Source organism: Leptosomus discolor, chromosome Z, assembly GCF_034619465.1.
Source record: "Leptosomus discolor isolate bLepDis1 chromosome Z, bLepDis1.hap2, whole genome shotgun sequence".
Classification (NCBI taxonomy): domain Eukaryota; kingdom Metazoa; phylum Chordata; class Aves; order Leptosomiformes; family Leptosomidae; genus Leptosomus; species Leptosomus discolor.
In genome coordinates this window covers 80,384,683-80,412,062 of record NC_141419.1, presented here as the reverse complement: position 1 = coordinate 80,412,062, position 27,380 = coordinate 80,384,683, and the positions used below count along the sequence as shown (strand labels likewise).

At 38.1% G+C, this 27,380-nt stretch overlaps 1 protein-coding gene across 1 annotated transcript in view; it reads left to right on the top strand.

Moving 5' to 3' along the window:
- The window catches only part of SPEF2 (sperm flagellar and cilia associated 2), a 95,024-nt gene extending 68,403 nt beyond the window's left edge, over positions 1 to 26,621 (top strand). The window contains 7 exon segments of the mRNA XM_086479742.1: positions 5,225 to 5,331; positions 11,000 to 11,182; positions 15,726 to 15,818; positions 16,500 to 16,673; positions 19,884 to 20,066; positions 20,192 to 20,314; positions 26,538 to 26,621. Of these exon segments, the coding sequence (XP_086335868.1) occupies positions 5,225 to 5,331; positions 11,000 to 11,182; positions 15,726 to 15,818; positions 16,500 to 16,673; positions 19,884 to 20,066; positions 20,192 to 20,314; positions 26,538 to 26,621 (947 nt within the window).
- The last annotated feature ends 759 nt before the right edge of the window (positions 26,622 to 27,380 follow it).

Here is a 27,380-nt window from a genome sequence, read left to right as displayed (position 1 = left end):
ACTGCATCAGTGGATAAGGGAAGAGCTATGGGTGTCATGTATCTGGACTTCTGTAAGGCCTTTGACGTAGTCCCCCACAACATCCTTCTCTCTAAATTGAAAGGAGATGGATTTGATGGGTGGACTGTTTGGTGGATGAGGAATTGTCTGGATGGCTGCATCCAGAGGGTACTGGTCAACGTCTCAATGTCCAGATGAAGATGGGTGACAAGTGGTGACCCTCAGAGGTCTGTATTGGGACCAGTGCTGTTTATTATCATCATCAGCGACATAGATGGTGGGATTGAGTGCACCCTCAGCAAGTTTGCAGATGACACCAAGCAGAGTGGTGTGGTCGACACATCTGAGGGACGGGATGCCATCCAGAGGGACCTGGACAAGCTTGAGAAGTGGGCCTATGTGAACCCCTGAAGTTCAACAGGGCCAAGTGCAAGGTACTGCACCTGGGTCAGGGCAACCCCTGGTATCAATACAGGCCGTGGGATGAAGGGTCTGAGAGCAGCCCTGAGGAGAAGGTCTTGGGGGTACCTGTGGATGAAAAGCTGGACATGAGCCAGCAATGTGTGCTCACAGCCCAGAAGGCCAACCATATCCTGGGCTGCATCAAAAGAAGTGTGGCCAGCAGATCAAGGCAGGTGAGACTCCACCTCCCCTGTACTCCACTCTGGTGAGACCCCGCTTGCAGTACTATGGCCAGCTCTGGATTCCTCAACACAAGAAAGACATGAACCTGGGAGGCCACAAAGTTCATCAGGGGGATGGAACACCTCTCCTGTGAGGACAGGCTGAGACAGTTGGGGTTGTTCAGCCTGGAGAAGAGAAGGCTCTGGGGAGACTTTATAGTGGCTTTTCAGTACTTAAAGGGGGCTTATAAGAGAGATGGGAGCAATATTTTTAGCAGAGCCTGTTGCAATAGGACAAGGGGTAATGGTTTTAAACTAAAAGAGGGTAGATTTAGACTAGATATAAAGAAGAAATTTTTTACAATGAGGGTGGTGACACACTGGCACAGGTTGCCCAGAGAGGTGGTAGATGCCCCATCCTTGGAAACATTCAAGGTCAGGTTGGACGGGGCTCTGAGCAACATGATCCAGCTAAAGATGTCCCTGCTCACTACAGGGAGGTTGGACTGGATGACCTTTAAAGGTCCATTCCAAACCAAACTGTTCGATGAGTCTATGATTTTAACTGCAACAAGATTAGGAAAAGTTTGACAATGTGTCTCCAGAATGTCTAACAGCAGAAGACAAAAACCAGAGTAATGAAAAAAAGTATATTTAGAATCTATAACACTGAAGTCACTTCCATGATGCACAGGGGCAGCATCACATTTTTAGTATTAGGATTGAAGATAGATACATTGCCCTTGGAAAAATACTAGTAAAATCTTAGTATCATAACAAGTAGTTGGAAAGGGATATCAAGAAGTCATCCATGTATAAAAATGGGATCAAGTTTAGTCCTTCTGATTATATATTTTTTACTGCTATCTGAAATATTTTTGCTGCAAATGAATTTTATTTTCTATAATTTTTCCTAACTGCAGCTATGGAGAGGGAGTTATCCCTATCCTCTTTGTAACATTCAGTTTTAACTGAAAAACTACTTCTATGTTTTCTCACTGTCTTCCTTTTTTTGATGAAACTAGCAGAATTCCTTCAACCTTGCCTCTCAGGACATGCTTTTTAAGCCTGTGATGATAGTTGTTGCTTTCTTCTGGACACACTCTATAGTTTCCATACTTCCTTCTAGATCTGCAAATTCCAAAATTGTATGCCAGCAGAAGCCTCACAGGCTAAAAAGAATGCAGGGATTATTTCCGCTGTCTTCCCTGTACTTTGTGGTGATACTGTAGTCTGCCATAATCCTTGGAGATTTTTCTACAGAAATTTTACTTTGACAGTAAGATTCCCATTGTGACATTTGTGTAATTCGTATTTCAGCCCAGTGTGGCACTTGACATTTATTCTTATTGGATAGTGTCCTTTTTATCCTAGACTGTATCTCCGATTTGTAAAGTTCACTTTGAATTCTAATCCTGTTCTCAAGTGTTCTTGAAATCCTTTCCTGATTGGTTTTATCTGCAATGTAGTAGGTGTATTAATTTGCAGTCAGTTTCCTCAACGTACTTTCGTCTGTTTCCAGTGACGTTTACTTACTGATCTTGACCATCTCTCCAGCTTTTTTTCTGATTCTTTTTCCAAAATTCTTGCTACCCCTTCTAATTAAAAGTGTTTCTACACATTTAATAAGTTCATTTTCTATTCAGTCTCCTGTATCATTTAACAAAAACTTGTTGGGTTTGGTTTCCTTTTATTTTTTTGACTTAACAAAAAGGTTTTGTAAAGAGCATACCTGTTTTGAAACAGTTTTGTTAGGTGGACAAAGCCAATGATGGGAATTTTTTCCCAATTTTCATCCACCAGTATTCTTTTCTCAGCACCTTCTGTGTAACTACCCACTCATAGCATCTCTCCATAATTATAAAACATTGGCAACCCCAAATTAAATTTTATAATAAATTTTATAATATAATCAGATATTCAGAAACAGTTCCATGTTCTATAATATAAACCCAAATACATTAAACCTAGACAAAATATCTAAAAATAGGTTGAGGAAAGTTATTTGATGTATATTTTTATATGCTTATGAGTGATTTCACCTCTCTCTCTGAGACTTCTTCATTCCTACTAGATATGTCATGAGAAAAAATTAGATCACACACCATTTGAAGTTTCTAACTATCATAACTTTTTGAAGATACTTTGGAATTGTCCCCCATCAGATGTTTCAGGAGAAAGTAGTAAAGTAAAAGAAATTACCCTACAGCACATCAGCAATTCTATAACTAATAGATAAAAATTAGCTTAGCTCTGAATGAAAGAGAGGGTTATTTCTTCACATTTACCACAGAGGAAGAAAAATGGGTAAACACTGCACATCACCTGACAGTGCTTAAATACCTCACAATAATTCCTGTTCGATGTAGGCTAACATCAACTAATGTCAAATTTACCTGAAAACTATGTTCTAGCATGTTATACGATCCAAAGCTTATAAATTGTGATTAATGCTTTGGACTCCAATCCTTTAATCCTGTTTCAGATATTATCACTTGATTCAACTGCTTTAATTTCCTTGCACATCAAATACTTTTTAGGTGTGTTTCTGAAGTCACGTATCCTCACAGAAAATGACATGAGGCTATTAGTATCCTTTTAGAATTTTATGCAGAAGAACAAAATTCAATCTCATTTTAGACAGCCAGAAACTCATAGCAAATACAGGAACAGCATTTTTTGTTGTCATATAGGGAAATCACAGTAGGAACTGAACAATTTAAACCACAAGATAATATGAGAAAGAAGTTAGATTGCCAGAGTACTGAGGACCAGATGTGGAAAGGGAAATGTTTAGTAAAACATGAAATAAAACTTATGATAGGGATTTTCAGGGTAAAGCAAAGTACTAGACAATTTGAAACTGCAAATAAGATGAAAAAAATTTTCTCATATTTTAATATCATTTTTTCACTGGTGCCTTAGTGGATTATAGCCTTTTGTCCCCATGGACCAGTAAAAAGTTACTATGTTTATTGAATCTTCTGTGAAGTCTCCCAATAATGATGCTTCTGTGATGTAGGCTTTATTGTACCATATGGAAATCATATGATTCTTGTGGCTTGAAGTTCTCTCAAAATACAAGTTTCTGGTTATCTTAAAATTATTAAATCAGCAATCCAAGGTGCTACAGTAAAGAGCCTAACTCACATGATTTTAAAAGGTAGTCTTTCTCAAAGTAGAAACCTCAAAAACATTGAAGAGGTAACATCAGATTACTGTTATCAATCTGCCAGTATTTTCTCCCAGATTTTGCTTTCATGCTGAAATTAATGGTAGGACAAAAGGCTTGACGTCCAGATGTTTCTCCTTTTCTTGTTCCTGTCCCAACAGACTTTAAGCTTCCCAAATCTACTTTTTCCTTCTTCTCTCAAAGGTTATATATGTGTAGGATTTCTCTGCTGTATTAAGATGTGCTGAGGGTGTTACTCCTGGTTTTCCTGATTGGAGGCGAACATGTCTACAGAGATTGTAGACTATTAATTCAAATTGGCAAGTTGATTTTAAACACTGACATTATGCAATTAATATACAAACAGATTCTTAATATTCCTACCACTTAAATCTTTCTTCATAAACTTAATGAATTTCACTTCACTGTTCCACTTCAAAGAAAAAAGTTTGTTAGCCATAGAATGTGCACAGATGTGCCTTTTCAAAAGGTCAAGAAGTTCAGCTGTCAAAAGAAAAAAATTTGAGTCCTGTTATTTCACTAATTGTGTTTGCTTTTAACTGTAGTCTGAAAACTTACTGATTTGGTGCTATGGAAGTGATCATAACCTGACCATATCAGCTTTGTCTCTCAAAATTTAGATAATTTGAAACTTATTTTACATTTTTTGTCATTACTACAGAGGTTTCACAGTGAATCCTGACTAAGCCAGCAAAGTCAAATTCTTAAAGAAAAGAATCACATCTGTCTGTCATTTTTTGCTATACTTAATTTTGTGTTTTAATACTGTGCATGAAGTTTGAAGGTTCTATTTGCTTATAAGCAAATTCATGCTTATTTTAAAAAACTAACAGGTTTGGTTGCACCTATTTATTTTTATCTTACAATTTCTTTAAAATTAAATTATTGGAGCTATTTATAAGTCCCACAAGCTGATTCTGAGAAGCTTTTTAAACAATCAAAGTTTAACAGACAATGGTCTGTGGTTTCCATCATGTTCTCTAACACACACTTATTTTCAGGACTAGAGATAGATTTATGACTGAATTAAAACAGGGCACAGTGAAAGAAAAGGTTGGTAGGTACTCAATACACAGAATGTGTGTGATTGGTATTTGTGAACGGTTCATTAACTATCAGTGTAGACTGTGTGAGGATGGGTTAGTGATCACAATGCAGATCAGGACAAGTATCAAAAGAATTGTAGTGTATTGGAATATTTGACATTTTGCTATTAGGCAGGCCACACATGATTTATTTTAAGTGAGAAAATTTTATGTTTGGCTTGAAAGATATTACCACTATTAATAGCACATAATACCAAAATAAAGAATTTTCCCATATGGCCATTAAAGTTAAAAAACCAACAAAATAACTCTATTAAAAATTGTAAATATAATTTATTTTTATATTGACTTTCTTTTATTAGGTTTTATACAAAAGAAAGTATTTATTGACATTTTTATGGACTTGATTAATTTGACTTTTGGAACAAATTGCCTTCCTGATGCATGGATGAGCTTAACACTTCCAGATGTAAGTTAACCCCTGTTTTCATTTCAACTGTAGTATTGGTTTGTGTAGAAGATGCAGCATTGTCCTTACTATGATAAAGTCAAGAGATAACTATTATAGGACGTTAACAGTTTTTCCTTAAAATTCTTCATTTTCACTAGAGAAAGTTGCTAAAAGCCACTGTGACAGAAATAAAAATCTTTTGTCAGCACTATATTTATTTAAAATTTTCAAATTATATCAGTTCCTTAGGCACCATTGAAAATTCGTTTCCAGGAGCTGAAATAAGACTTTATGTTCTCTATCTGAAGACAGCAGAATCAAATCTGGAGCTGTACGACCTTAAAGTTGTTTATCCAAGATTTTCAGATAATCTGAAAAATTAGAACATAAAAAAGAACATGAAAAATTATAATTTAGTCTTTCCAAATCTTCCATCACTGAATTCTCTGATTAATTTTACTTTCAGATGTTGCTGATAAGCCTGTGGCATGAAAAGGTTTACTTGTTTTAGCATATTTTGATAATTTTAATTGATTTTTCCATGAAGGAAAGAGCCTTATTCGAATGTTCTTTGCAGAGATGCATGAGTAAGCAATTTTAAAGTTACTGAGTGATGGATTTCCACTGAGTTGAGTGAAAACTAGGCACAACTGTCATCAACAGCATATAAAAATCTAATCTTAGCACAGGAAATTAATTATACAGGGAAAACTGTGAGTCAAACATTGTTTATTAATAGCCCATAAGTACATATATCCCATGTTCTTTATTCTTTGAGAACTTTTAGTGCTTGTAAGTACTATTTTTATTTTAATAACATTTTCCTTTCCTTAAAAGCACTTTTTAAAAATGAGACTTTTAATTTTATAGTGAAAGCAAGAACTTACATACAAAAGGAAATGCATGAAGCATAAGCTACAGTATATATTTATTCAGCACAAGCTATTTATTCTGAGCTGAACTTATCATTTCATCATTGTGTGACTTAACAGAATTTCAAATAAGTTTTCAAATTATAGTAAGCAGTACTGTACCTGCCAATGTTAGGGCAGATGACATCTACGACATTACCAAATTTTTTCAACCTGTGTTTCCCCAAGCCCTTATTCCTGTAAACACATTGCTTCCTTCTTGAGCTCCAGTCTGGCGGAAACCAGACCCTTCCCTTGAGAAGGAAATCTGGGGGGGTCGGGGGCAGAAGATAGTGTAGAGGTACATGGTAGAGTCTCACTACACCAGTAGTGAAGAAATTAATTGTGCCAATTTTGTTCGCTCTATCAGACACAGCCTTCACAATACTCTGTCAGGAGATTTTACTATTTGTTTTCTGTACCCTGCTCTGCTGTACACATACAATGTCATCAGTGGTAAAAAGACACGTGTGGCAAGCCGCAAAGCAGCTTTTCTACTACTGTTTTTTTGTAACTGAAAATAATGCTGGAGCAGAGAAAAGCCACATGGTGGACACCTGTAAGAGTAAGGAGAAGAGAGCCAAGGCACAGGCCCTAGATTTTGAACTCATGCTGCTAAATTGTCAGTTCAGTTCTTAGCATTCTCCCAGATGGAGCATGTTTCAGGGGTTAGCGTGTACTAAGGGCCGTTATCTCATAGGCAGTTTAGGTATAGACCACTATCTAGGGAGTCAGAGTATTTATTTAGAGGGATATCAACTGCACATGCCAATTAGCTTCAGTGACAGACAGAGGTCTGTAACCTGATTTATTTAATGATACTCTTGTACTCTTTAGGAAAGACAGGCCAACTAGGCGAGGTGGGGGAGTTGCTCTTTGTGTGAAAGAGCACCTGGAGTATATGGAGCTCTGCCTAGTGGGGGATGATGAGCGGGTTGAGAGCTTATGGGTGAGAATTAGGGGGCAGGCTAAGATGGCAGACTTTGTTGTGGGTGTTTACTATAGGCCGCCTGATCAGGATGAGGAGGTGGATGAAGCCTTCTACAGACAACTGGAAGGAGCCTCACAATCACAGGCCCTGGTTCCCATGGGGGACTTAAACCACCCTAATATTTGCTGGGAAAACAACACAGCCAAGCATCCACAGTCCAAGATGTTCCTGAAAAACATTGATGATAACTTTTAACTCAGATGGTGAAGGAACCAATGAGGAGAGGTGTGCTGCTGGATCTCATATGAACAAAAAAGAAGGACTGGTTGGGAATGTGGAGGTTGGGGGTAGCCTTGGCTGTAGTGACAGCAAGATGGTGGAGTTGAGGATTCTGCGTGGAAGAAGCAGAGCAATCAGTAGGATTGCAACCCTGGACTTCAAGAGAGCTAAATTTAGCGGTTTCAAAGGAGGGATCCCATGGGCTAGGATTCTAGAAGGTAGGGGGGCCCAAGAAAGCTGGTTGCTATTCAAGCACCACTTCCTCCAAGCCCAAAACCAATGCATCCCTATGAGGAAGAAATTGAGCAAAGGAAGCAGAAGGCCTGCTTGGATGAGCAAGGAGCTCCTGGAAAAACTCAAAGGGAAGAAGGAAGTTTAGAACATGTGAAAAAAAGGACTGGCCACTTGGGAGGAATATAGGAATGTTTTCAGAGTATACAGGGATGCAACAAAGAAGGCTAAGGCCCATTTGGAATTAAGTCTGGGTAGGAACATCAAAGACAACAAGAAGGGATTTTTCAAATACATCAGTAGCAAAAGGAAGACCAGGGAAAATGTGGGCCCACTGCTGAATGAAGCAGGTGCTGAACAAGGCAGATGACCTGGTGACTGAGGATATGGAGAAGACAGAGTTACTGAATGCCTTCTTTGCCTCAGTCTTTACTGCTAAGGCTGGTCCTCAGGAATCCCAGATCTTGGAAGCAGGAGAGGAAGTCTGGAGGAAGGAAGACTGCCCCTTGGTCGAGGAGGATTGGGTTAGGGATCTCTTAGCTGGACTAGACACTCAAAAGTCCATGGGCCTCGATGGAGTGCACTGGCAAGTGCTGAGGGAGCTGGCAGATGTTATTGCTAAGCTGCACCCCATCATCTCTGACAGGTCATGGAGGACAGGAGAGGTGCCTGAGAACTGGAGGAAAGCCAGTGTCACTCCAGTCTCCAAAAAGGGCAAGAAGGAGGATCTGAGGAACTACAGACCAGTCAGCCTCACCTCCATCCCTGGAAAGGTGATGCAACAGCTCATTCTGGCTTCTACCTCTGAACAGTGGAGGAAAAGATTATCAGGAGTAGTCAGCATGGATTCACCAAGGGGAAATAATGTTTGACCGGCCTGATGGCCTTCTATGATGGCATGACTGGCTGGGTGGATGACGGGAGAGCAGTGGTGTTGTCTACCTCGACTTCAGCAAGGCTTTTGACACTGTCTCCCACCACATCCTCATAGGTAAGCTTAGGAAGTGTGGGATAGATGAGTAGACAGTGAGGTGGATTGAGAACTGGCTGAAGGACAGACCTCAGAGGATTGTGATCAGTGGTGCTGAGTCTAGTTGGAGGCCTGGAACTAGTGGTGTTCCCCAGGGGTCAGTACTGGGTCTGGTCCTATTCAACACACTCGTCAATGGCCTGGATGAAGGGATAGAGTGTATCACCAGCAGGTTTGCTGATGACACAAAACTGGGAGGAGTGGCTGACATGCCAGAAGGCTGTCCTGCCATTCAGCAAGACCTGGACAGGCTGGAGACCTGGGCAGGGAGGAACCTAATGAGGTTCAACAAGGGCAAGTGTATGGCTCTGCACCTGGGGAGGAATAACCCCGTGCACCTGTAAAGGTTGGGGGTCAACCTGCTGGAGAGCAGCTCTGTGGAGAAGGACCTGGGAGTTCTGTTGGACAGCAAGTTAACCATGAGCCAGCCATGTGCCCTTGTAGCCAAGAAGACCAATGGCATCCTGTGGTGCATGAAGGAGAGTATGGCCAGCAGGGCAAGGGAGGTTCTCCTCCCCCTCTACTCTGCCCTGGTGAGGCCACATCTGGAGTGCTGTGTCCAGTTCTGGGCTTCCCAGTTCAAGAGGGGCAGGGAACTACTGGAGAGAGTCCAGCAGAGGGCTACGAAGATGATGAGGGGACTGGAGCATCTCTCCTATGAGGAAAGGCTGAGAGACCTGGGGCTCTTTAGCCTGGAGAAGAGGAGACAGAGAGGGGACCTTATCAACACTTATAACTATCTAAAGGGCAGCTGTCAAGAGGATGGAGCCAGGCTGTTTTCTGTGGTGGTCAGCGACAGGACAAGGGGCAACTGGCACAAACTGGAGCACAGGGAGTGCTGCCTGAATGTGAGGAACAACTTCTTTACCTTAAGGATGACGGAGCCCTGGAACAGGCTGCCCAGGGAGGTTGTGGAGTTTCCTTCCCTGGAGATATTCAAAACCCACCCGAATACAATCCTGTGCGACCTGCTTTAGGTGATCCTGCTCTAGTAGGGGGGCTAGACTAGATGATCTCCAGAGGTCCCTTCCAGCCCCTACCATTCTGTGATTCTGGGATTCTGTGATTCTGTGATTCTGTGATATCTATCCTTTATACACATTTGAAATCTCAGTGTAAAACCCTGTCCATCCTAGTCAGAAAAAAAACCCACGAGTACACTTGTGGTGGGTTGACCCTGGCTGAACATCAGATGCCCATCAAAGCTGCTCTATCACTCCCCTTCTCAGCTGGACAGGGGAGAGAAAATACAGTGAGAGGCTCATGGGCTGAGATAAGGACAGGGACATCACTCACCAGTTACCATCATGGACAAAATAGGCTTGATGGGGAAAAAACATTAATTTTATTTATTACTGGGTAAATCAGAGTAGGATAGTGAGAAATAAACACAGATCTTAAAAACACTTCCCCCCACCCCTCCTTTCTTCCTGGGTTTAACTTTATTCCAAATTTTTCTACCTCCTCACTGCTCAGCAGTGCAGGGGGACAGGGAATGGGGGTTGCAGTCAGTTCAGCACACATTTGTGCCGCTTCTTCCTACTCAGGAAGAGGACTCCTCACACTCTTCCCTTGCTCCAGCATGAGGTCCCTCCTGTGGGAGACAGTCCTCCACACTCTTCTCCAACATGAGTTCTTCCCACGGGGCTGCAGTTCTTTACGAACTGCTCCAGAGTGGGTCCCTTCCATGGGGTGCAGTCCTTCAGGAACAGACTGCTCCAGCGTGGGTCCCCCACAGGTCCTGCCAGGAGCCTGCTCCAGCGTGGGCTTCCCATGAGGTCACAGCCCCCTTTGGGCGTCCGCCCACTCCAACTTGGGGTCCTCCGTGGGTTGCAGGTGGATATCTGCTCCACTCATGGAGCAGGGGGACCTGGCTCTCTCCGTCCATGGGCTGCAGGGGGACATCCTGCCTCACCGTGGTCTTCTCCATGTGCTGCAGGGGAATCTCTGCTCTGGCGCCTGGGGCATCTCCTCCCCCTCCTTCTTACTGACCTTGGTGTCTGCAGGGCTGTTTCTCTCACATACTCTCACTCCTCTCTCCCACTGCTGTTCTGCAGCAGTTTTTAACCGCTCTAAAATATGTGCTGCCACCTTTGCTGATGGGCTCAGCCTTGGCCAATGGTGGGTTTGCCTTGAAGCTGGCTGGCATTGGCTCTGTTGGACATGGGGGAAGCTTCTAGCAGCTTCTCACAGAAGCCACCCCCAGCTATCAAAACCTTGCCATGCAAACCCAATACAATAGTATATAGAAGGAGTATGTTTATGCACACATATTTCACAATATGTATTATTTTGTTTTTATAGTTACAAAGCCTGGCATCTGCGTTCACAGTGAACTCAGAACATATGGACTGGCGCAGATTCTTGCTGGCAGCAGCACAGCCTTGGCCAGTGCCATCTGTGACACAACTTCTCAAAACGCTGAATACCTTCCAGTCTGCTGATGTAGCTGGATCAGGCTTTGTTACACAGGAATACTGTATGCAGGTTATAATTCTTAATATTATTTTGTTAAACTCTCTGCATTGAATGATGTATTGTTGGGTTTATTCACATTAAGACATTCAGCCTGAATTTTAAATGTTTGGGGTTTTGAGGGGGCTTTCTAGTAAAAATTGTCTTCGGGAAATTAAAGGCCTAATTCTATCTTCTGCATAGTTCCACAAATCAGGCTAATTAAGCTTACTTTTTTTCACCCCTAATTAAGCTTACTTACATTTCCTACTTTCCCTGTAAATTAATTTCAAATGAAAATTCTTATTCTTCCAAAGAAACTATTCTGTGATCACTTGGGCTACTATTACCTTGTTTGACACTGTATCTAAAAGACAAAAAATTTGCTCCGAACAGAAATAAGTATTTTAGTTTGGGCTCACCAGCTCTACTTTAATTAAAACTTTTTAGAATTTTTCCAATATTTTTTGCAAATGAAGATTGTTTTTCAGACCTTGAATACATGGAAAATTATAAAATTCTTTGATCTATTATTTTCTCTAAAGACAACTTCTATTTAAACCATCACATGGTTCAATAAGGTTTTTCAGGAAGAAAGTTTCATGAAAGAGTACCAAGAATATATTTTTCTTCTTTTAGTAAAATTCTGCTCATTAAATTTTCACTTACTTTTACTTTGAATTCTTAATCATAATTAGGATGACTGCCGGGTCACTCTTAATGTATATTAGCCATATCTATCACATATATACTTATATTCATGTAGATTTATATGTGTGTGCATATAGAACACAAAAGTTCTACAGTTTTGTCAGTTTGTATTTTTTGGTGTTGCCAAAATAATTTTTAAACTGCTTTTAATAAATTTCATAGAATGTTTATTGCAGTTTGTTTTCCAGTCACCTAGTATTAGTATGGTGGGTTGACCCTGGCCAAAATGCTAGGTGCCCACCAAAGCCACTCTATCACTCCCCCTCCTTAACTGGGCAGGAGAGAGGAGAGAAAAAAAAATATCAACAAGCTTGTGGGGTTGAGATAAGGACAGGGAGATCACTCAGCATTTACTGTCACGGGCAAAACAGACTCGATTAAAGGAAAATGTAATTTATTGCCAATTAACTCAGAGAGGAGTAATGAGAAATAAAACCAAATATTAAAACACCTTCCCCCCACCCCTCCCTCTTTTCCCAGGCTTAACTTTGATCCTGATTTTTCTCCCTCCTTTCCCCCAGCGGCACAGGGGGGAAAACAGGGAGTGGGGGTTGGGGTCACTTCATCACACTGTTGTTTTCTGCCGCTTCTTCCTCCTCAAGGGGAGGATTCCTCACATGTTTCCCCTGCTCCAATGTGGGCTCCCCCTCACGGAAGAAAGTCCTCCATGACTTCTCCAGCTTGAGTCTTCCCATGGGTTCAGATCTCCATGAACTGCTCCAGCGTGGGTCTCCTCCATGGTGTGCAGTCCTTCAGGAACCGACTGCTCCAGCGTGAGCCCCCCTCACGGGGTCTCTGGCAGCAAACCTGCTCCAGCGTGGGCTTCTCTCTCTCCACGGGCCACAGGTCCTGCCAGGAGCCTGCTCCGGTGCAGGCTTCCCACGGGGTCACAGCTTCCTTCGGGCACCCACCTACTCCGGCATGGCGGCTCTCCACGGGGTGTAGGCAGTCATCTGCTCCACCACCCATGGGCTGCAGGGGCACAGCCTGCCTCACCCTGGTCTTCACCACAGGCCACAGGGGAATTGCTGCTCCAGCCCCTGGAGCATCTCCTCCCCCTCCTTCTGCACTGACCTTGGTGTCTGCAGGATGTTTCTCTCACATATTCTCACTCCTCTCACTCGCTGCAATTACTGCTGCGCAACAACTTTTTCACTCTCTTAAATACGTTATCACAGAGGTGAAAAACGCTGTCGCTGATGGGCTCGGCTTTGGCCAGCGGCGAGTCCGTCTTAAAGCCGGCTGGCATTGGCTATAGCTGACATAGGGGAAACGTCTAGCAGCTTCATACAGAAGCCACCCCTGTAACCCCCCCCACTACCAAAACCTTGCCACGCAGACCCATTACAATTAGTTTTTTTCAAAAATTATATAGAGGCTGTGTTATTCCAGAAGCCTGTCAGTTTTGGAACTACTTTGACTATTTTACAACTTCCAGGCGTGCCTGCCTGCACCCTACCCAGGCCAGACAAGCAAAGAAACAAATTCTGCAAAGCCAGAAAACCCTCAAAATGTGTAGATCTATCTGCACGTATTTGTCTGTTGATGTAATTTTTACTGAAGTGTGAGAGTTTAAAAATAAGCTAACAGTTACAAGACATGCAGACTGTGAATGTACATTTTTAACACAGAAACCTAGTTCAAATATAATATTAACCAAGCAATTTATTTACTCACTTCAGGATTGGAACTGGCTCACATTCAGTCAATGACAGTATATATGCAATTGTGTATACTAGTTTCTTTACAGACCTACCCTCTGTTAGTTCTGCCAAATTTCTGTGAGAGTGATGACTCTAAACCTACAGTCTCATACAGTTGCTTAAAGACCAGAAAGGACTAAAAAGTTTATAAACACACAAGTAACTCCACAGCTGAAGCTCCTTTTTCAGAAGATAATTATATAGACACGTGCATAACTTAGGTGCTCAGGAGAATGCTATGGGAACCTCCAGAGACTATCCAAAGCAACTCAGTTCAACAGTCTGTGTCACTCTGAAGATTTTTCTCTGCAACCATTTCATATTGCAGACAAAAGTTGTAATACCTGTCTCCCCTATTTCATGTTTGAAAATATGGCCAAAACTTTCTTCACTTAAAAACCTCATGAAACCCCTGTATATCTGCTATATATGAGGAGCTACAGTTCATATTACTGACAGTACTGTGTTTGGAATTTTTTCATATACATTTATGAGAAGAACAGGAACAGAGTTTTTCAGACAAGTAAAATTTAGTCCTCTAACTTCAAATTAATTGGTGAGAAACATCTGAGTAGTTTTTATTGCAATGTTTGTTGTATCCTTTTTGAGCAATTCATGGTAAATTTTATTAGGACAATACTTGTTTCATTTATTTCTTGAGAAAAAAGGATTTGTGTTCTGTGGAACATGGTGCACTAGAGAATTAATGAGTCAGTGCAGTCCATAAAATTAAGGAAAGAGCAATAGAAAAAAGTTAGTAAAATGATTATTCATCAGTTGTTATCATTAATATTATGATTGTATCATCTACAAGAAACCATCTGATATATTTCTGGTAAAGATCTCAAAGACACCATGATGTCTATTTTCTTGTTATTAATTTACTGTTTTCCCAGATAATTCATATGGGTAAAAAGCAGAAAACTAGCTTTACCGATTTCTTTTTCTTTCTGAAAATCTTTTGGAACTTTCTGTTTTGTCCTATTTCATTGTCTTACTTTGTAAAGAAAAGACATAATAATAATGCAATATTTTGCATAATCAAGAATGTAGTAATTCACCTGAAATGTGGGAAAGGATGTTGCTAATGAAATTTATAACTTTGTTACAATATTTTAACTTAATGCCTGCACTGAAAGACTATTAGCATCATTAGCATCTGTGATTCACGAAAATTTCCGACTATTTGAAATCTTCCATACTAGTCTATTAACCTAATAGGGAATATACTGAGATTTTTTTCAAATGTTAAAAACTTTCAATAAAAATGGAAACAAACTTTATTCTCTGTTTCATACTGAGACTTGCATGCATTCAAAATGTCATGAAACTTTATTTTATATTACTGTCTTAACAAGATACAATAATAAATATTCATTGAGAATAACTGGAAGAAACTTGCACTGGGAATTTGAGGTGCCCCAGTTGGCGCCTCAATCTGCATATGTACTAGTAGACTACAGAGTGCTAGGGATCATCCTCAATTGTGCTCAATTGTCCATACTGTGATGTTGTTGCACAACCTGGCATGGTTTAACATGAGCAACTTCCAAGCAAGTGAATTTTTCTGTAGGCAGTCTGTTCATGGTCATCCTGATTTAGAAGGTAAGATTTATCTGAGATTTCCTGTTGGGTCTAATATCAGAGAATTGGTTCTGGGCGCTTTTAATTTACAGTTGTAGGTATAGCTCTGTAGGCATTAAAGGACACCTAATCTTGTTCGGAGCAGGGAAGCATGGGAAGAGCCATGTCCTTCATTATACTGAAGTGTGTGGACAGTTTCTTCCAAAGATACATTCAGGAAAAAAGCTATGCAGTAGCAAAGGATACCATAAAAGGAAGAAACCAGAACACACATAGAAACTCTGCATCATATTCTGCTTCTTGGGCAGTGTAGGTTTATAAATACCTAGTTGATTTTCACTTTTTTTCAAGAGTATAGTCACTTCTATTCTACTCCATTTTCAGTAATTCCCAAAATATCTTACAAAGTACAGACAACTACTTAATTATTCTGATATCATTGTATATTAATAAGAAATTCAGCTTGATTAAGTCCAGGAATTAAGCTCTTAGTAATCTGTCTGTTGAACAATTGCAGAGTGTAAAGACCTGAATTTTAATGTGTGAAAATAAATGACTTTTTTTTTTTTTTTAATCAGGTCGGCTTATGGTTTAGTGGAAATGAAGATCTAAGCATAACAAAACGTTGCACGGAACCTTTGCCTTTAGATAGGCTAAGACATCTCATAAAGGTAACATTAAAAACATAGATATTTTGAAGAGATCAGTCACTATTCTAACCTGAGAGGTCTCATTCAGAAGTTTCTTGAGTCTCTTTTTTTCCTTAACTGCTGCAATGTTTCAGTGGTTTTTGAGGTCAGGTGGTGCTTCAGAATATGATTTCCAAGTATAAAAACCTCAAAGTTAGAAATAATGTAAAAAAGAACCTAGAAATTGTCCTTCAGCATTCTAAATCATAGTCTACTCAGAAAGACTTAATTATTCTTGTTCTCCTTTGAACTGCATCAATTTTACTATACAGTAGCTAGCTTTGTAGAGTGGGAGGCAAATGGTCCCTGCATCTAATCTTGTAGAAGTCTCCATGGAATAGTGAGGTAATACATAATAATTATTACATAATTATGTAATAATAATATGGATACAAGAGAATGTTTTTGCTCCTATCATGATACAAGATTTTATTATTTTCTCCTTGTTTCATGAAAGTCCTCAATCTAGAAAAAAAACCCAACAATTTCTGTTTCCCTCAATGACTCAGACACACTTCTGATTTATCTTGATTTACACAGCCTCAACACATTTTAAAAGATAATATCAATTATCATCAGTCATTACTTTATTTCATCCTTTTCTCTACAGTATTTGTCTTTCCACTTGTAGAAATTACTTTACATATTTTTGTTTTTTTGTAGTTTTTCTTCAGTTTATTTGCTGATACTGGAAAAAATCCTGCTCTGCTCAATTACATTGAGATGCTACTTTATTTTTCGTCCCACTCTGATCCAGTTGAAGGTGTTTACAGAGCACTTAGCATTGCTACTGGAACATATATTCATAGAAAAGAAGCAGCTTCTCTTCCATGTGTGGTAAAATATTAGAGTAAAATATTGGAGAATAGTAGTTTCTTGCAAATTATAAATTAGCTACATTTCTGTATATTTTCTTATCCTGGGTAGCTCCAGTCCTTACAGCTAGTCCCACTGACTTAATAGGAACTCTGCAAATAGTTCCACTGACTTTGGTAATAATGCCCAGAAGTATTCTTTCAAAGGTCTGAAAATTTGCTTGACAAATAATAATGAAAGTTTAAGATATTTACTGTTAACTACTCCTTGTACAGATGAATGGAAGACATTCTTTGACTGAATCTTAGACAATTAAGTCCAGCTATCAATCCCCAGGAATTACACTGTAGTGTGACTTATGGTATTGTCATCTAAAGATACAAAACCTGGTATTATTGCTGGTCCTACTTTCTTTTCCACTATGCTTCTTTGGGGTATTTAGAGGTATATAAACCTTTGTTGTTATTTTCAAGAGTTTCAATTTACCTGTAAATCAGAAAGATTGATAACCAATAATTAGTTTAATATGAAATAATTTTTAAAAATATTTTAGAGTCATGATGGACATATTGTCACATCAAATGAGCTGGGCTTTTGAACATTGTTAGTATTTCTGGAGTATGTGTTATTTTCAAAGTCTTGAAACAGCCATTAGTGCACTGCATGCATCAGCTACTTATTTTTCAAGTATAAGTAATATTTTGAGACATAAAATAAAGATCTGTACACACTTTGGAAAGAGTTCACTCTTCTAGGTAACAAAATGTTTAGCTATACTGTCACAACCACAGTGACTATGGCATTTGCCTAATATTTAACAGTTGTGCTCTCCAGAAACAGTAGAGAAAGGGTGTTATTTTACCACACAGTGTAATCCTAAGCATATTCATATTTACATTTTATCACTTTGGATGACAAAATATATTATGGTACTGCCCCGTATCTGCTATTATTTGTCACAACAAAGTTTTGTCCATGGGAGAGAGTGAGTTAGAAAATTTCCTTTTCACATTTCATAGAAAGAAGGAGAGCACAGAATGCTCCCAATTACATACAGTAGATCTAGATGTACTTTCCATATTTCAATGGGAAGTTCTAACTCTCATGTCGCTGGATATAAAGCAACACAACCTGTTTTCCTCCTTAGTGTTTTCTGCTTGGTTTGATCTGTTTGGTTGGGACTTTTATAAGATTGTAATTAACTGTACGGGTATTATCACACCTGTTTGTCAATGACTTCTTAAGGCTGTGAGTCACAGGTGAAGGGAAACAGCTCCCTTCAGACTAGAATTAACAACATATCTCTGAGGAGCAACATGTATACCCCATCCAACCTGAGAATTTCCTCATGCTTAATTTTCTACTCAGTGTACTGGCTCTGTGAATCTGTGCTACGTCTGATGTATGTATCACAATGATCTATATAGACAGTTTTTGTGCCTTATTCATCTTGGGAGGTCCCTTAGAAACCTAGAAATATCTAAGAATTAGATGCTAAATTAACATCTTGCACGTGTGAATTCTGTTTGACTTTATAGTCATGTTTTATAGCTTAATGCTCAGAATTGCAGGGCTGATAGAACATAATTTTAATCTTTTTTTTCTTCTTATGCCTTGTGTTCCATATGTGTACACTTCAACAATAATGTTGAATGCCAAAAAAAAGAGAACAAAATCCTGTTCCACTGAAGTGAGTTTTCACCATTGGCTTCAATAGGGCCAGAATCTCATGCAGGATATTCCACAACCACAAGGGGACAAAAAGTAAATGATGAGTTGGTATTGCATCATGTTTGAGTCAAGCTCCATCAAAGAGAAAGACATAGATCCCTGCAGATGTCCGAAATGATTTTCAGCACCAAATTAAGAACCTAAACATTTATCTAAACTGTGGATGTTTACATGTGATCTAAATATCCCAGTTCTTACTACAGGTACTGGAAATCTAGTAAATACTGTCAGTGGAATATTCATCAGTGGAATATAAAGAGCTATCTAGCTCATCTCAAAGTTTTGTAATACACCTTAGATAGCCAGCTTATAACTAGGCACTTATACAGCAACATCTAATTTAAGTTGCCGCTTCTCTTTTTCTTTTTCTGTGCTGATACTTGTAATGACTTCTCATCAATAGCTGCCTACAGAAATAACACCTGAAACTTCAGTGATGTTAATAGAAGACAGACAAACATATTCTACAGACTTTTGTAACTTTTACTAACTTCATAGCAAAGACCATTTGACTTAAATTGCTTATCTTTTAAGTCTCAATAATTTTGTTAATGGTTGTGTAGGTCTTATAGCTAAATATAAACAGTACAGTGGGGGATAGAAAAACCTAAGTGATCATATTTGTGCAATCTCCACCGTTGAGTGTTAAAATGAATGTATCAATGACTCTACTCCTCCTGTGTTGAAAAAGACATGTATTATGGCCTAAGACATGTAGCACAAGTGTGACTGAATCTCAGCAGTTTCTCCCTCCTAGTGAGGAAAGAAATGATACGTTCAATTAAATGGAATTTCCTGATGTTGTTAGTGGTTAGTCTACACAGTGGTAATCTATTCAATGCATTGTTCATCTATGTAAAGTCGTTTGTCATATTTGTGCTCACAAATCTCTACAGTGTTTGGTTTTGTTTCATTTTGTTTTGTTTTTCTCTTTGGCCATCTTTAATATCACCACAGAAATACCTCATTGCTTGTTCATAGCAAACTTTTAGGTTTTCTGCATAAAGCCCTTTCATCTTTTTCTGTGGAGAGATGATGAGCCTCTGTTAACTGTTAGCCAAAATAAAGTCATTGTAGTGACTCCTTGATTTGGACTAGAAAGTTCATGCTGCTTTTTTCATATGAACATCCAGAATTACCAAGTTTACTTCTTAAACAAACACAAAGTTCTTGGTACAGTATTGTAATTTGTAACTATTAAGTATTTTTATGTTTTATTACTCTGAAGAGTATTAATTACTCAGTGGAATGTTGGCCACTTTCCTGGAAAAAGCTGTTTATTAAATTTCTAGTAACACCAACATTACGGATATTTCTGGACCCTCTTCCTTCATCCTATAGTTCAGTAGATAATTTTGTGTGAGTTGATGATTTTTGTTTTGTAAGAACCAAAGTTTGGAATTATAATACACTGATCCTTAATGAATGTCTAACTTAAACTGTTGACCCACTGACAGACTATTTGTCACCAAGTATTATACTTACGCTTTATTTTCTTAGGTGTTTCCTTATACCAACTTAGTGGCAAATGAGAAAACTTTCATAGAAGATGAAAAAGAAATTTTGAATTACATGAGTGAAGGAATAATTTCAATAGCAACTCTACTCAAAGTGTTTCATACTGGAGGAAGTGAAGATAATCATAGATTTAGTAATCTGGAGAAGGAAGGCAGCTATGAAAAGGTAGGCTGGGTGATTTAAAGGTTTTGTAACTTGCATATATGTTAAATAAATATGTGCTGCAATCTTCGCTTTTCCCCAAATTTTTTTAAACTCTTAATAAATCAACAACATATTTTTTCTTAAAGCATTTCATCAAAATATACAAAGAATTAGGCACTGAAGATCTGACACTCATTCCAGTTGCACTCCTTTTGAAGCATCCTTTCATTCAAGACTTGATCAACAGGTACCAAGAATACAAGCTTCCTGTAAGTATTGCTTTCTGGGACCAAGAACTTTGTAAGTACACTCATCGAAATTTGCATTATCCCAGAAATGTAAATGGAATTAATTTAGCTACTGCCGATTTGCAGTGTAAACCAGGTATACAGCATGGCAAGTTGTAGATTGGATCAGTTGTATTGTTTTGCATGAAAATTCCATCCATCAAAGACTGCACTGCTTTCTGACCTGTTGTTTTATACCTGTCTTGCTGGCCTATAACTGCCTACAGGTTTTCTGCTGCTTTGTCACATGTGGCATTGCCTTTCCTCCCACCCATAGGAAGGAGCCTAGTTGAATTATCTTCCCAACAGGTTCTTATTGCAAGCCAGTATGGGATAGTGATAGAACACATCACATCCCAGGCCAACCAGTCTGCAGAAAAGGGCATGCAGAGGTAGTAAAGGTTCAAATATTCTTCCCTGCCATACTCTAGAGCTTCCCTATAACCTACACTTATGTCTAAATATACATCACAACAGTTGCACATAAGGCAAGTTTGGGCCAGACTATCAACTTATTAAACGTGTTGAACTTTGGCAAAAATCCATGATATACAGAACGTAAGAAAATATTGTGAGACAAGATGAAAAACTATTTGCATTTGCATGCCCAAAGATCAAACATAAACAGTCTTCACAAATTTGAGATACTCATCAGCAGAGCCACACAGCATCCCACAAACAGTAACTCAGAATAAGATACATGATACTCTAGGAGTAACTTTGCTATTTCTTATGTATATTTATCACCTGTAAGAAGTGAAGTGCCCAGCATTTATTATATCATTCATAATCATTGCTAGTAAAAGATATAAGAAGATACAAGATACAAGAATAAAAGAATACATGTATTTTGTCAAAGTAAGGGTTAAAAATGTACTTGCTATGGTAGGAAGAGGTACAAAAGGAAAATGTAAGACAAAGACAACAGAACTGAAGATAATATTAATGAGTATCTATCGTGCCTGTCTCAGCCAATTTGAGAAGATAGATACCATGGAATGTTAGATCATTCCTCCCCTTCCCTTCCCTTCCCTTCCCTTCCCTTCCCTTCCCTTCCCTTCCCTTCCCTTCCCTTCCCTTCCCTTCCCTTCCCTTCCCTTCCCTTCCCTTCCCTTCCCTTCCCTTCCCTTCCCTTCCCTTCCCTTCCCTTCCCTTCCCTTCCCTTCCCTTCCCTTCCCTTCCCTTCCCTTCCCTTCCCTTCCCTTCCCTTCCCTTCCCTTCCCTTCCCTTCCCTTCCCTTCCCTTCCCTTCCCTTCCCTTCCCTTCCCTTCCCTTCCCTTCCCTTCCCTTCCCTTCCCTTCCCTTCCCTTCCCTTCCCTTCCCTTCCCTTCCCTTCCCTTCCCTTCCCTTCCCTTCCCTTCCCTTCCCTTCCCTTCCCTTCCCTTCCCTTCCCTTCCCTTCCCTTCCCTTCCCTTCCCTTCCCTTCCCTTCCCTTCCCTTCCCTCTTCTTGACCCTTTTTATCTTATCAAGTACTACATTTCCTAATTGAACATTTTTTCCAGCTTCACTGAATTTCTTGTAGACCGAAGCATTTCTTAAACTAGTTCTCTGTGTTCTATACATGATCCATCTCCAGAACTGTTCTTTACACAAACACCTCACTTGCTTTGCAACATTTAACATCCCCATGAAGACCAAAAGTGATGCAACCTAAGGTAACACTTAACTAGGATGTAAACTGTGTAATTCCATATGCATATACACTGCTATTTACAGGGAAGGGAACTTCTTTTTAAAACCTTTTCAGACTAACCGATAGCTGAATACCAAGAGCACAGAGATTATTCTTTATCAAAATTTCTAATCTTCATATACTACTTTCAGGAGGAAGTATGTTATATAGCTTGAAGAGTAGCTTGTAGTATATGTTTAAAATTTGTTAGCTACCATCAACCACTTACATTATTTGTGGCTGGTAGGATATGTTCAGGGCACTACAGTTATAAAAATTGTCAGTCTGTGAGAAAAGGTGTAGGAGAGAAGCTATTGTATATGAATCTTCACAGTGCCTGGGGGTTTCAGTGCACATGCTCTGGCCCAAAGGAATTTGCACAGCTTGCCTACCAAAGATACATTGGTATCATTGCATTTAAATAATACATTTTTCTACTTATTTGGCAAATGCATTTGATGCCAGTATCTCCTGACTTGACAGTTAGATGATGCAGAGCTTCAGTTTTCATTTGTAATAGTTAGAATTTCCTCTTGCAAGGGCTTATACTTACTGTATCTCAAATACTGTGCTTTATGGTTTCTGTACTTAAAAAGGGAAGATACTCCTTGACTGTACTGGTAAATGCAGGCTACTGTTTTATGCATGAAATCAACACTTCACAGTCTTACTTTCAAATTCTGACTAACTGGGGAAGAGCTAAGACCACAGGTTCTTGCTCAGCTTTATAGCAAATTATTATATTGAGCAGCAAACAGGCATAGATACCCAGTGGCTGTTGTTTTATGTAGGTTAGGATTCTGGTCAAAAGCATATGAACTCCAAGAACAGTTTTCCTCTGACAATTCTATATCTCGTGAACAGGTGAACTTTTTTATTCCCAAAACTTCAGAAGTAAGTAAACTATATTTTTAGCATCACTTATTTTTTCAGAAATTCTCCTGAGATTATAAAAAATCTCTATAAAAATTGCATTCAACCACAGTACTGTTATTTTGAGATCTTTTACAAGATAAATATAGCAAGTTAGGGTGTGGTTTCTAAGGTTAAAATGTTTCTACTACTGCAGTGATAAACAGTGGAAAAGAAAATGTTTTGCTGAAAACTGTAAATCAAATAGCTAGCTTACAAATTTTTTTTTTTTTAATTCAAGTTAGGGCACCTGATTCCTTTGGCCTCTTGATGACTTGTTCAATTTTAACCAATACTATCTCTGATAAAAGTATTTTCTTCAGATGAGATATATTCTTGCCTTTTGTAGGGAGTTTGTTTTCTCCGTTTGTATACCAGTGGGTTGGCAACATGCTACATGATGATGACCTTTCTGTTAACCTCAGTACAAATCCAACAAATTAATAAGCCTGGAAATTCTATTACTTGTTTATTCAGTCTTTTCTGTCCTGATTAGAACTCTTTCTGGTCCTGGATAGAACTTTCAAGTGTTTGCCATTATGAACACATTTTTTTCACTTATCAGATGAAATATATTCCTTTAAAATAGTTAGACCATACCTATATGTGACTAAATGTATCCACTTTTTTTTTGGTCAGTAAATGAATGCACTAAATTGTCTTTATATACATTTAATAATAAATAAGAGAATATTTTTATTAGACCAGCTGATTCAGATGGAAGAAGCAAGCGACTCTGCTTTTTCCACTGCATAGATTTGTCTATTAAGGTTGATCTATTAAGGGGTCTTCTTCATTCTTGTTACAAAATTTGCCTCTATCCTGAGACTGTCACAGGTACAGTAATAGAGAAACACCCACATATTTTAGTAACTCTGCATTTTGATTGTGATAAATTGAAATAAAGATTCTGGAATATGTTTTACTTCTATAATTCTTAATGCATACATTAATCTGTTGTTTTGAGTGGACTACATTCTTATAATGACTGAGGATAACAAGGTAGTTTGATAATTAACATTCAGTTTGTTGCTATCAAAGCTGTTATGCATTTGATAATGTTATGTTACATTTTTTATTCTGCTTTCAAATCCTGAATAGTCCATTTAAAAAGACCTCTAGTTTTGAAGATAGGGATATCACATCATATTTCTCTGCATCTATATTTTGAATGCATTTAACATAGGCCCTTACATCAAGCTTGTTCCTTCTAAATTAATTGTCATATTATTGCTGCTTTTATTTTTTGTTTTGATAGTCATTTCAGTAACGTTACTCAGATGTTCATTCAAATAGGAGTCCCACTGAGAGAGGAATTCTCATAATGTGTAGTTAACATGTCTTTATCAAAAAAAAATTATTAGCGTGTTGAACAATTATTACAAACTCTGTTTATATTCACAGCAGCCATTTCATAAAACCATTGGTTGGAATGGACCTCTAAGATCATCAGATCCATAACAATATTACACAACTTAACAAACATTCAGGACTTCATGTACCATTTAACAAAGTAAAAATTCTTTCTGTCCAGGGAGAGTTCGTACAAATTATATTCAGTAAGGTTTATGAGATGGACTATATAGTTCATAGTCAATGCTTTGGCAGAATAAAGCACTGCTGAATCACTGTCTACTCATAGGCAATATTTGTAATACTTATGAAACTGGAGAAGCCTTTTTCATGTGGTCTTTTAAATGTCCCAGTGTGCAAAAGAAAATTTAACTTAGTGTTTGAATACCTAGTTTAAAAGAGAGACCTATGTTATGGTTCTCATGTATTCCATCAAAAAAAATCTTAGGAAATGCAAATACATATGAAAAATAGTTTTCCTTACATTAAAAAATGATAAAAGTATCTATTCATGTAACAGAAACATTAATTTTGCTTCCCTAAACATAGCCATAGTAAATCTGTTGGAGTACTATTTCTCCAGTGTTTTGAGGTTATTTAGTTTTGGTTTCCTCTGTAAAACTAGTAGTTACATAAAGAAAACCTATCCAGAGGAAACTGTTTTTCATTCTTAACACAGTCTTAAATGCTGTTCTGTCACTCTCTTTTCTGCATGAGATTACAATTTTCAATCATACCATTCTTACTTTTGTATTGATATTTAACATATATTTATGTGCCATTGCTACAGTATAAAATTTCTGCTTCCCACACACATGAACACAAGGACAGTATTGGATGTGTCTCTGTATATCATTTGCTCCATAATGACAACAGTAGCTTTCTCAAACTTATTTTTTACAGGAATATAGCCTTGTACTTTATATTTAGAATTCTCATAATAAAATTCACATTCTGTCATGCCAGAGCACTACAGTTTACTGAGATCCTCATCTACTTCATGTGGTAATGATAAGTACTGATAATGAACTTGCTGAAGGTTCCATTTGCTAACATTTACTTTTGTCTAACCGGAATTGAAACTCTTTTTTCTGACTCAATGTCCTGAAAAAGGCCTTCTTAAACTGAAGACCTTCTTATAGTCAAAGATAGATGTTAGTACTACTTTCTAAAACAAAGGACTGGTAAAATTGTGCTTTAACATGGTTCTTCTGTATTCACGGAAATGCTCCTGATATTTTGCAAGGCATGTGAGGCATCATTACATACAGGCAGTTTCTGCTTTTGAAAAAAGGGTGTATTTTCCAAATATGCACAAAATGCATGTTGGAGTATGTATTTTAATTTAAACTAATTTATTTTATAAAAATTCTGACTGTTTATTATTCTCCTAAAGGAAAAATGTTCTTACTGACAATACCAGAAAATGCTAGGAAGTTTAATTGCTATTTGTATTAAACATTCAGCACATTATTTTTTTTTAAATCAAAAATTTTTTGTTCGTGCTTCTTACACAATGGATAGTATTGCTGAAACTGGAAATAGACAAGATTGTGCTAATATAAAATTATTGAAAATTAACAAATCGAACTGTGTTATAAAGACTGCAGAACTGCACAAAAAATGAACTAAATGTGGGTATGTACTATTCCAGATGTTACATATTTTCTTTTATTTCCATTTCCTTGAAGTGTTGTTTAAGTTCAGACCAAGATATGACATACAAAAAAAGAAACTTTACTGAAGAGTTTGTCTCTGTATGTTCTAAATATTTGCTGGTTTAAACAACAGTCTTAATACCTCTCTTTGCTGCAAAGTTTAAGCCAAAGCTTAAGATGTCTTCTTACTTTAAGAATTGCGTTTTAATTCCCCATAGTTTTGTAAAAGCACTGAGGGCAATGATGTTGTGTGGATAACATGAAAACATCATCTCAGTGATATTAGTGATACCTCAGGAACTCTTTTAGAACTTGCCATTAAGAATGTTCTTTCCACAATTATCACTGTATGTTTATGGTTTCATTAGTGCATTGAACGTACATAGCGCGTAAGCTGAATGACAGAGTTGTTTTTAGTGCCCTTCTGGAAGACATCTTATGTAACCTAGGGAAGTGTAATTTATAGTATCTGAAGTTAGTTTTTCATCATTGTAGTAATTACCTGGAAAGCTCACCCCATGAAAAGACAGGCATTATAATGACAAGTTTTAAGGTAGATTGGGCTGCAGCATTAAGTGACCTTTTAACATTTTGTTTTCCTTTTCATAGGATATTAAAATCTTTCTCCAAAGATCTGAACAAGCATAGTCAACAGATGGAAAAAACACTACATGTAAAGACATCAGATTATGAAAAATTGTTGTTCATGAACATTAAGAAATGGGGGGGCTGGGTTTGTAAGAAATGTGTCTTAAATGTCCAGTCCTCTCTTCTGTGGGAAAGGGTTGTTTGTTTATTGCGAGAGCAAAATCTCATTGCAATTACACATTTTCTGTTCCTTGCAATTAAAAAAAAAAAACAAACAGGGAAAGTTATGGTTAGTTCATATTAAATAATCTGATGATACTTTAAATAAAATTAAACCAATTTCTGAATTTAAATAGCGCTGATAGTGTGTTCATTAATAATTTGTATATGAACAGAATATGTCCAGTTCTTGTAAGTGAGCTAAAATATCTGGTCATCTTTTGTTGTATGTATAGTTTATTAGTTCATTAATTTTAATTAATTAAATGTTGTAATCAATTAATTTTTAAAAACATGGCAATTCATAGCTAACAAAATAAGTAAATGAAAACACTATTTCCTCTAAGTTTAGGAAAAACTACCAGAAGGACATCATGTACAGGAAAATGGAGTGCTTCTTGACAGGGTAGATGATGAATCTTTGTTATCCAACCTTTGTATTTCTAACCTTGCATTACAGCTCAGCTGCACCCGCTAAAAATCTGCAGGCTCTTTCTCCAGCACAGCACCACGCACAGCCCAAGGGTGTGGGTGGCAAAGAGTGCTGCTCCCCATAACCTCCCCTCCCATCATGTTGCACTGAGCAGGCCCCAAATGAAGTGGTAAGGTAGGCGCTACACCACTTGTTGTTCCACTGCTAATTCT